Source organism: Gossypium hirsutum, chromosome D11 (genome assembly GCF_007990345.1).
Source record: "Gossypium hirsutum isolate 1008001.06 chromosome D11, Gossypium_hirsutum_v2.1, whole genome shotgun sequence".
Classification (NCBI taxonomy): domain Eukaryota; kingdom Viridiplantae; phylum Streptophyta; class Magnoliopsida; order Malvales; family Malvaceae; genus Gossypium; species Gossypium hirsutum.
In genome coordinates, this window is record NC_053447.1 from 61,905,503 (window position 1) to 61,916,890 (window position 11,388).

An 11,388-nucleotide genomic window follows, 5' to 3' on the forward strand; every position below is an offset into this window, starting at 1 on the left:
GTTTACACACAAATTTTGAGTTGAAAAGTTGGCTTGAAAATTCGGAATCAAAGTTATTGATAACTTCGAAAGAAAGTTACAATATCTGAAAATTTCTCGAATACAAAGAAAAATATCCTTTGATTCTTCTTTTCAATTTGCCTTCGATCCAAGGATCATCTAGACTTGGTCTTGGATGAATGCAAATTGCTTCAAGTATCGTGACGACTTGCTCTCAAAACAAAATTGGACCTCCTTTCTTTAGTAGATTTGGATAAAAAACAACTTTCCTCATAAACGACTTTTAACTTCTTCTCCACAATTAAACTAGATCAGAATGCGACTTTTCTTCAAAACGACTATGGTGTTTGTTAGAATTTCTTCAAGTGCTTCAACTTCTAAAGAAAACTACAGAGATTTTCTGAGTTTTTTGAACTTGTGAATCTGTAAAATAGTTTAGGGTGACTCTTTTTTTATAATACCAATTACATGAATAAAAGAGAGTTCTGGCAAATTTTAATTGCTTCATTTGATCCAATCTTATAAATAAAACAAATTTTTTGTAGAATTTAACTGCTCTATTTAATTATTGTATAGGAATTTAATAAAAAAAATTAATTGTACTAAGGATCAACTTGAATTTTGAAATATAAAAAATAAGGAGATTAAGTTAAATTTTAAAGGTATAAAAAATATAAAAACTTAAATATATTTTAACTTTTTAAAAATAGCACAAGTTGTGTGATAAAACATAGTAATATTTATGATTGTTTTTGAAATCAATGGATTTATGGAATGCTGATTTAGAATGGATTTGAAATTAGTGTTATTCTTTCTTTTCGTATAGCTTCATATTAATCAAAACTTAAAATCAATAAATGAAACCAATAATTTGATAATAAAATTGAAATTAGTATAGTGTTTATGAATTTGATAAACTAATTTATTTTTATGAGTACAAACTTTTATTTTCAAATAACAACAAAAATTTTAAAAAAAAAACAACAGACAAATTAAGAACAAAGTTGAAAATTTAATTAAAGTGCTTGAAAATCAAAACAATCCTCCATGAAAAGGAACTCCTGTTGCAGGCAACCAGTTATCACCATCTATGAAGTTGGAGACAGTGAATTTATCAGCTTCACTCTCACTTATATCCTTATGGTAACCATTCCATTGAACCCTGGAACCAGTGTTGGACCCTGGACCCGTGTTCTTGTATTCAGCATAGTACAATGTATCCAAGGCAAATTTCCCAGCCCATTCACTCCAACCTGGCGGTTCGATCAGACTGTCCATGAAACTTTGCATGTAAACAGTCCTCGAATACTCCTTCCATGGCCTTCCTAAGTATGTTTTTGTCATCCCGTTGCTCGAGGCGAGATCGTCAGCGGGTCTAATGACACAGTGGTGAATTGATATGCCCGTGTTTTGGTTAGGATCGGTTCTTCCTTGTGCGGTGATGGTGTTGAATTGGTTTGGCATTGGTTGTCGAAGATATATGTTGCAGTTTTGGAGGACCACGGCTGCATTGCCGAATATGAAGTCTACTGTGCCGTAAATGTCGCATTCTTTGTAAAATTGCCTTAGGGAGTGAGCATATAAAGTGTCTTGGTAGCCTTCGAAGCTACATCGGTAGAACGTGGACATATCGGCTCCATTTCGAACCGCGACAGCTTGGTGTTTGCTAGGTCCGGCTGTGTTACGAAATGTAATGTTGACCGCAACAAATCCCTTACCAACAACAGCTGGAGGCAGGGGAATGGTTGAGTTATTAAAAATGTAAGAGTATGTGAATAGTGGAACACGATTCAAAAGGCAAATAAATTTCTACATTACCAAATGTTGCAGAGTTGAATGTGGTTGATCCATCAACAAAGTTGCGGTTTACAGTGATTATTGTCTTGTTTATACCGTCACCGATCATCATCACATTCTGCTTCTTCTTAGGTATGGAAACATACTCTTCGTAGACGCCGGTGACCACGTAAATCAAAAAGTATCGGTTGCTATCCCCGGTATTATTCGGTGCAGCGGCCACCGCTTCGTTGATAGTGGTGAAGTTGCCACTTCCATCAGGATTTACAACCACTACTTGACTCACGGAAACCCCTTTGTCTTTCCCTTCCTCATCTGCTCGAACATGCTTCTGCCGGCTTGCGGATTCGTAAACTGCTCGATCATGGTCCGACATTATTAAAGGCAAAGGAGAGTCCCTGCCATTTACCAAATTGGAAAACACATGGTTTCTTCCTGCTAGAGATTTGATAAATCCATGAACCCAACCGTGCCTGAAAAGTGCAAGAGACACACTGAGGAAATGTGTTCCATTAGAAACAGATGGCAATAGGCCATTTTTAATGCTCGAAGCCGACGGTGTAGCTTCAAGCCCTTCGATACAAGTTTGCACATTAGTTAAAACAGCACTAAGCAACGCATGCAGATCATCAGCCAGGAAGGTGTCGAGACCGTCGGATTTGATTCCTTGTAGCGTGTACGACAAGAAATCTGCATTAAGCTCAGCTAGAAACTGGCAATCCTGGAGTGCCCGAATTGTGCTGAGGAACGAAGTCGATGGCAGTCTGAGGAAATACTTGATAGCACCAAGAAAGCTATGAGCATTCAACAACGATTGTTGTATCGAAACCTTGCAGAAGTCAAAAATGGTAGCGAACTTGTCGGAGGGTAAAATCGATTTGCAGAAATCAGCATGTGGGGTGAGCTTGCAAATTGATTCGGAGTTGAAAATGGAGGCGGGATTAGGAAAGGTAGCAAAAGAAGGAGAGAAGAGGATTACGAAAATAGATAGGGTACAAAGAGCTGAAGCCTTGAGAGCCATTGTAATGAAAGCTTATCGATGAAACAGGGTTGGTGCCTTAGGGCATCTATATAGATACGATGGGAACAATGGTAATATAAAATAGAGGGAATGGATGGAGGGTTTTTGTGCATTATAGCTTATACAGTAAGAATAAACGTGCACGGCAGTAAGGAATAAACGAGGCTTAATTTGTGAAAGGAGTTAAGGTGTTTTAGCTTAGGTTTGGTAGCCATGTATTATTTTGAACATACTTCCTTGTTTTATGTAATGTTGAATCCATGAGGCACGTCTTGGAGGTCAACCCCAGCGCCTGCCGGAGGGAAGGGAAGCTCAAACTTCACTTGGTTTTGGGCACAAATTATTTCAAGTTTAAATTGATTTGAGCTCGATTATTCCGGTTTATTAGAAGAGGGAAGTTAAAAGGTTTTTAAACTTCAAGAAGTTAATGCAGCACCTTCAAACATGTTTGACAGCAACAACTAGAGTTGAGTTTGGTTTATTTTAAAAATTTTCGAACATGTGATTCAATTTGATTTCAGAATTTTCTCTGTTAATTTTAAAATGACTTCTAAATCATTAACAATCTAAATCCGTAGTTTCTTGATTTCTTTCTATGCCCTAGCAATAATTTAAAATAAATTTATTTTTTTTGCTATAATTTATTCTACCTCTCAACTTTAATCTTTTTATATTTTTGTTAACACCAATCAAATTATTTTGTTAAATTTATTGATGTAACATTTTGAATAAAGTATTCAAACTCGTAATAAAAATTAAAAAATAAAAAAACTAAATTCTTACAAATAAGAAAGACATCACATTATCCAATATCTCTTACCAATTACTTAATATCATTTCAACCTCTTTTTAACAGTTTGGTAATTTTATTAATCTAAACCTAGACCCTAAACCTTGAACTTGAATCTTGAACCTTGAACCATAAACTTTAGATCTTGAATCCTTGGTATAAGATTCAAGATCTAAAGTTCAAGTTAAAAAATTACCAAAATGATATATCAATTATATTAAAAAAAATACTGAAATGACATCAAATAATTGGTAAGGGATACAGGATGATATAGCGTCTTGTATCATATAATCCTTCCCCTTTTAAAATTTTACATTTTAAATTCCACCCAAGTACTATTTTATTAGTAGTAAATTTCATGTCAGCAAAGACATCAGAAAACGTTAACTCTTATTTGAATAAACAAAATAAAAGTAGGACTAAGTTCCTAACACACGAAAAAGCATAGGACTTTCTAACGCTAGAACTGCTGTTGAGTTCACAAATTTTGATTCAAACTTCAAATCGGAATGTTTGGGGATATAATGCCATCACTTCAAATCAACATACTTAAAATGATAGTTAACATAAATCCACGGTCAATACAGGTCCAAGCTGTAGTTTTAACTTAAACCTGTTATCATGGAGCAAAATACGAACTTCGAACATCATTATAATATCGAAGAAAGCATCCGGAACCAAGGCATGAGGAGTTTATTTATTACTAACTTTCCTTGATGTAATAATTCATCTAATCCCACCTTATGATGCAACCTCTAGCATGCAGGATTTCAAGAATCTCTGATGAAAGCATGAACCTTAAAGGGGCAAATAGCTTGACCTTTTTTATCCGTACACAGCAGGCTCTAAGTGCAAGCTCAACCCCTTCGACCGTGCAATTGCTGAGGTGCACAAGCTTTGCCTCTTGCAGCCGTGACAAGTTCCCCATCACCATGCACAATGCCATATCAGAGATGCCACAGTAGCTCAAGTTTATCTGCCAACATAACACAACTTTTTTATCACATTTGAATATAGTTTCCATCAGTAATACGTAAATTCCATAAAAGGCTTCAATCATGCATGTTGCTTGTACTGAAATGTCAGAAATGGAAATGGCAATATCGGAAAATTGACACTTTAGAGAATATAGCCTCGAGTTATCCTATGCTGTAAGAGAAAAAAGCATAATTAAAGTGTAGGGAAGTTCCTGAACGAAATAACACCACAAAGCGAGCAGACTTTAGACCCCCCAGTAGGAGAAACTTTTAGTTTATTGATGTTTTTATGTTCGAGACTGGAAATGATGACTTTGACAGTAGAGTATCATATTTACCAAAAGTAATGTTTACCGCACAGATATCTCAAGTGAGTTCAGTTGGACAGTAAATTCCTTTCTCATCATTATTCTATAATTCAAATCAGACACAAAAGGTACCTGTCGTAGATTCTTTGAGTAATAGGCAAGTGCCCAAAAGCCCGAATCACCAACTTTCTCACAGTGTTTCATATCCAAATCTGCCAGTCTCTTACATCCAACTGCAACTGCTTCCAAACCCACACCTGTGATTTTATGAAGTGCACGCATTTCGAGATCAGAAAGTTCCTCTAGACGACCGATATAACCTAGCCCTCTGTCAGAAACTTCATTGCAGTATGACAAGTTGAGCTTCCTCAACTTCTTGCAACCATTGGATAGAGCCTCCAAACCATCATCACCAATACCAGTGCACCTGTAAGTCCAAATCAACAGAGATTTAACTTTCGGCTTTCTGCTAGCATGTTAAGAAAATATAGCTTTGCTTTCAAATTGATTTTAAGCTAATTTTACCGGTACAGATCTAGTTCATGAATCTTCAAACAGTTAAAACCGATGTAAGATAGTCCTTTGTTTGATATGTTTGTGCAAAGCCCTAGTTTCAAGCATGATAGTTCAGAACATCTAGACAAGTATTCCAATCCTGCAGATAAGAACAATTGGAAACCAGATTGTAATCAACAAGTTGCACAAAGGGAAATAAATTAAAATAGAGAATTGTTCAAGGTTGTAACCAATAAAGGTAAACAAACTACAGTTATGATGAAAACACTTAAAAGTAAGGCAACCTTTGTCATTTACACCGCAACAATCTGTCAGATCAATCTCCTCCAGTAGCAAGCAAAAGGATCCGAGCTGACAAAGACCCTTCTCGGTAATCATATTACAAGACTCTACTTTCAGGCACACAAGGCTTCTGCATGAGTAAGCTATGGCAGAAATTGCAGCATCAGTAATGGAATGGCAGCAAGTTAGATTCAGGACTCTTAAATTAATGCAGGCAGATACAAGTCTCATTATGCCAATGTTGGTCACCCCCAAACATTTGCTGAGCCCGATTTCTACCAATGACTTGCAATTGGCACTAATGACTTGGAAACTAGTCTCAAAAATTCTAGCCCCGTCAATTCTGATCACTTCGAGGTGATTTAAGTTCTTCATCTGATGCAGAAGGGCTGTAGAAAGCTCCTGCTATGAAAACCCACAATCAGCATCCATTAATCGAAATGGCAAAGTTATACTACTACAGACCAAATCCAGATACAGTCGGCAAAACACGAAAAGCAGGCAGCCAAGAAATTACTTACTGAAAGACAATAACCTGCATTAAGCTCAAGAAGGTTACGATGGCCTCTGACAACAAAGATTAAACCAGATGAACTCACACCTTCGCACCTTGATACATCAATCACCTACAAACAACATAATTCAAAACTTCACTTTGCATTCAATACTTCAATTATTAAAAGCAAACATTACCAACATGCAAAAAAATTGTCCACAGATGTCAAAGTTTCATACCTTTAGTGACGGGCATCCACGCTCGATAAACTGTAATCCAACATCATCTATTAAAGGACACGCCATTAAACCCAAAACCTCCAGTTTCAGCAGAGAAGCAATAGAATGAAGTGATTCATTTGTCACCTAAAACAAACCCAAATGCCCAAGACATTAAGACAGAGACATGATCCTCATATAAAAAAACACAACATACAAACAAAAACATTGCATTTCTTCATATCTGTTGTAATTGTTTTTCCCTGTCTATTTTCTCAATGACCAAACATTGCATTTCTTCATATCTTACTATCAACCTGATAATTGGTTTTTAATAAGGACAGAACATCGAAAAAAAAAACCCAACCTTGAGATAGGACACATCAAGATACTTCAAATCAACGCATTTCTTACACAAAAGATCGATACCCAAATCAGTCATCTCCATACACCATTTCAAGCTCAATTTCTCCAACTTCGAACACCCGACGGCGATCTTCGCCAATCCGACATCGGTCAATTGCAAGCACTTATCCATGTTTAACTCCCTCAACCCAACGGCAGAGGACAAGGCAGCTGCTTCCCTGTCTCCAAACCCACAACAATACGACACGTCAACGCTCTCCAAACACGGACATGCACGTGCCAACATCTCCAACCCCGAGAACCTCAGCCCCGTCGCTCGGCTCAGCACTAGACTCTTCAGTCCCCAAGCCCAATGACCTAAAATCGGTGAATTCGAACCCGGACCAACCCGAGTTAAGAGCAAGGAAACAACCCCGTCGTCAATGCGGGGACAAGCGGAGAGGTCGAGGGATTGTAGCCGAGGGTACTTACGGAGAAGAATCGGCAAGAACTCGATTCGTATTACCCGAAGATGCCTCCGAGTCAGTGTGTCAATTCGACGAAACTCTCTGCAAACGAGCCGAAACGATTTCCGATCCGACTCGGCGGCCAGCAATTCGTAGATCCGGACAAGTAGATCTTCTGTTAAGCTAAGGACGTTCTTGCTCGATTGAAACGACAACATTTTGGGTTTCAGCAACAAAGAAAATTTGTTAAAAAAAACGTTAAAACAACAATCTTTCCGGGTGGGTACTTTCGTGTTTAGGTGGGAACAAACAAGAAGACGACTCGGAGGTGGAGGAGAGGGTGATGAGTCGGTTTACAGAGAGTCCGAATCAAGCTAAAATCGGTCGTTCGGGTCGGTTTCATTTTCTTCCGGAGATTTTTCTCAGAAAATAAGAAGAAAAATCGAAGCTATTTTGGTAGGTGAAAAGAGTTGCAGAGAAAAAAACCGAAGAGAAAGAAAAAAACAAACTCTGAAAGAAGAAGACGAAACGTAACGCTTGACTGAGAACCGGATCACATCTTTAAACCAAGTTCATCACACAGAAATCAGACACGTGGATATTCAAAATGAGTTTATAGTACGTGGCAGGTTATTATTGGTTGAACATCTAATTTACTTTTTACGGAGCCATACAAAATCGTAGCATCTAAGGGGGAAAGGATGAGCCGTTGGATGGGTGGAAAAAAGAAGGGGGTTGACGAGAGATGGAAAGGAAACGTGGCGAGAAGGAGAAAGGGTAGTACTGAAAAGTACATGAAAGTAGATAAGGGTGGGATTGGATTATTGAAAAAAGATGGCAGTACCGCAATTTCTATGAAAGAAAGGGGGTGTCTGAAAATTACTGCTTTGTACGGTTAGTGACGTGGAAAGTTATTTAAGTATTTCTTGGGGCCCACTTTTAACGTGCAGGGGACCGTACCTATCTGTCTACGTTCATCTGCACTAATATTCGAAACATTTTTAAAAAGGAAAATAAAATCGCTAAAGAAGACCATTTTAGTCCATTTTTAACTTTATTTATGAAAATGAGCTAATTTTTTAATTATTTAGTGGAAAAGATCGATTTTAACAAAACGTGTCTTCGTAAAAGTGTTTTTGAAAGAAATTTCAGTAAAACACATTCCTGTGAGAGCGATTTTGTCATGTCAGCACAAAATGCGCCCACGTGGACATGCTTTGCTGACGTGGTAAAATCGCTCTTCTAAGGACACATTTTAGCCCGTATTTTTCTAGGATTAGGGTTTTTTGCATGTTTAGTCCTTAGAGTTTTTTTAATTTAGGGTTTTTAGGGTTTTGTTAAAGTAATTTAGGGTTTTGGCATGTTTAGGGTTTAGGATTTTTTTAAAAATTAATTAAATTAGATTTTTGGGGGTTTAAATAAATTAATTAAATTAGGATTTATGGTTTTTAAGAAAATTAATTAAATTATGGTTTAGTTTTTTAAATAATTTTGTGTTTAGGGTTTAGGGAAAATTTGACAATATAAAAACTTTTGTTTTTTTTCTACAGTAGTTTCTAAAAAAATTAATTTTGAGAAGACGGTTCTAAAAAGATAATGTAAAAAACGCTTCAATCAAGATGCACTGTCAGCAAAATTACTGAAAAAAGCTCCTACGTGGACGCTCTTTTTCTACAGTAGTTCTTAAAAAAATAAATTTGAGAAGACGGTTCTAAACAAATAGTGTTAAAAATGCTTCAAGTAGGATTCACTGTCAGTAAAATTACGAAAAAAAGCTCCTATGTGGACGCTCTTTTTCTACAGTAGTTCCTATTTGGCCTTAGACTATAAATGAGCCAAATTTCATTCTCAGGTTGCATAAGTTACAGCAAGAAAAATTGAGGCTAAGTAGAATAGAAATTGAAGATGAGTGAAAGTATTAGTGTTGTTATTTACTATAATGGTGAGGCTCGTGACACCGAGAATGGGGTTGTTTTTTTATCAGAGAACACAACGCGACTGGTTTTTAACCAGAACATAGATTTGACAGAATTTCGTAAAAGAATTAGGCGTAAAATCTTCAGAACGACGCCAATGAGAGTTTCGTTTATTAAGTATCGATTTTGTGCTTCGGTTGATCCTGTGGCATATGACTCATTTGATATCAAAGGTGGTCGTAGCTTGGAAGCAATGGTGTAGACTCATCTCGCTAGTGGGTCACCCTATATTGAGTTATATGTACAATTTTCATCGCCAAATGAAGCATTTGCGACTTCAACATCTACTGCTGTTCAAGAGGAATACACGACCCCTGCCCAACACTCCATTAGTAGGAGGCAGAACACGGAAGCACCCATGTTTGGTAGCAGTATAGAATACACAACCCCTGCAGACACTCGATTAATAGATGGGACATGTACCTCGGTGGGTCAATGTTCGATGCTGGAAATACGTATTGAGAAATGACATCAACTTCTAATGGTTGGCAATCCACATCTGATTGGGGACATTATGAAACGTCCACAAGAAGGGATGATGTACTCCCTACAACGTCCATCAGCGAGGGTACCTCGTACGTTACAGATGATGGTGGGTTGAATGATGAGTCCTATGTGGATCCACCTTGAGAGCCCGACCCCGATGGTGCAGAAGTTGCATTATTTTCTAAATCGGAGCTTGATCTAATCGAACCTGAAGATGTTGAAGGGGGTTCAGATGAAGAAGAAGAAGATCATCGGTTCAGGGCATACTCACCTCCAACCCACATGCATAATGTCGATCTATCGACAGATAATGCGTTGGAGTTTCCAGATCTACCATACAGAAGGCGTAACTGTACAAGTTTGTTATTAGATTCGGGTGAATTGAAAGTTGGTAAGGAGTTTTCCAGTAATTATAGTTTTCTTGGTGCATTGAAACAACATAGTATCATGAACGGGGTTAACTACAACGTGGTTAAATCCAAATTCGAGAAGTTTGAGGCCAAGTGTGCAGTGCAAGACGGTACATGTTCATGAAAAATCATGGCTTTGGTTAGGAAAAAGATATGCTTGTGGGAGATAAAAAAAGTACAAAGGTTCACATACATATGTTGTCGGTACAGTATTAGTGGGTGTTTAGGGTTTTTTAATAATACTGTTATTACGTAATGTTACATTATTTAACGTACTTCGTTGACAGGTGTTTCACAAGATCATCCCAAGATGGATTCAGATATGTTAGCTAACTTAATACTACTGACGGTGAAGGCAGATCCCAAAACTTCAGTGTCAGTTTTAATTGCCAATATTCGTAGCTAGTTAAGGTACACACCCTCTTACCGCAATGTTTGGATAGCTAAGTAGAAGGCGTTGGAAAAGATGCGTAGTGGGTGGGACGCTTCATACAATGAGGTGTGGCAATGGTGTCAGGTCCTGGAGAGGTATATCCTAGGTTGCATAACAGACCTTAAAACGACACCTGCATACTAAAACGATCGGTTACTTCGTGGATGCCAAGTGTTCAAGCATCTATTCTGGAGCTTTAAGCAATGTCGAAACGCATTTGTATACTACAAGCCATTGGTAAAATTTGATGGTACTATTATGTATGGTAGATATACCCATCAGCTATTGCTAGTTGTGGCACAGGATGACGGTAGGAGAATCCTTCCAATTGCGTTTGCAATAACACCGGGGGAGTCAGGTGATGACTGAAATTTCTTTCTTTCTAGGTTAAGGTGGCATGTGTGCCCCCAACCTGATATCTGCGTTATATTAGATCGGGGCACTGGAATACTAGTCGCAATTGAGCGACAGGGAAGCCTATGGGATCGCACGCACTATCGGTATTGTCTAAGGCATGTTGTGTCCAACTACTACGGGTAATATCGGTCTACCACTGAACAATGGTAAGTGACCAACATGAGTATTTAATCTCTATTAATATAATTTCATTTGTAATATTCAATTTATTCTGAATGGAAGAGTGGCATGTAATTTTCGCTATCAACTTGTATTGGTAGGGTATGAGATAAATAAGGATCATTTTCATGAGATGTTGGTGATTTTGCGTTCAGTTAACGAACAAGGTGCAGACTACCTCTGTAACATACCTTTCGGACAGTAGACACAAGCATACGACGGCGGCCTACGATATGGTCATATGACCTCAAACCTGGCTGAATGCATAAATTCTATTATAAAAAATGTGT

General features: G+C 37.7%; 2 protein-coding genes across 3 annotated transcripts; both read right to left on the reverse strand.

Annotated features, from left to right (window-relative positions):
- Window positions 1-883: 883 nt before the first annotated feature.
- LOC107927283 (pectinesterase) lies at window positions 884-2,875 on the reverse strand. The gene is made up of 2 exons (XM_016858344.2): window positions 1,819-2,875; window positions 884-1,727 (listed from the first exon to the last, which is right to left on the reverse strand). Exons 1-2 carry the CDS (start codon window positions 2,816-2,818, stop codon window positions 1,033-1,035), a joined length of 1,695 nt encoding a protein of 564 aa, XP_016713833.1. The 5' UTR covers window positions 2,819-2,875; the 3' UTR covers window positions 884-1,032.
- Window positions 2,876-3,981: 1,106 nt separating this feature from the next.
- On the reverse strand, window positions 3,982-7,748 carry LOC107927282 (F-box/LRR-repeat protein 3). Of its 2 annotated transcripts, none has more exons than XM_016858343.2 (7): window positions 6,773-7,748; window positions 6,427-6,552; window positions 6,213-6,317; window positions 5,694-6,093; window positions 5,419-5,548; window positions 5,026-5,320; window positions 3,982-4,584 (listed from the first exon to the last, which is right to left on the reverse strand). In XM_016858343.2, the coding sequence occupies exons 1-7, from the start codon at window positions 7,433-7,435 to the stop codon at window positions 4,339-4,341; spliced, it is 1,965 nt and encodes a 654-aa protein (XP_016713832.1). In that variant the 5' UTR covers window positions 7,436-7,748; the 3' UTR covers window positions 3,982-4,338. The 2 variants fall into 2 exon arrangements, with proteins under 2 accessions (XP_016713832.1, XP_016713831.1); XM_016858342.2 differs by having other exon boundaries at window positions 5,694-6,096.
- Between the last annotated feature and the right edge of the window lie 3,640 nt (window positions 7,749-11,388).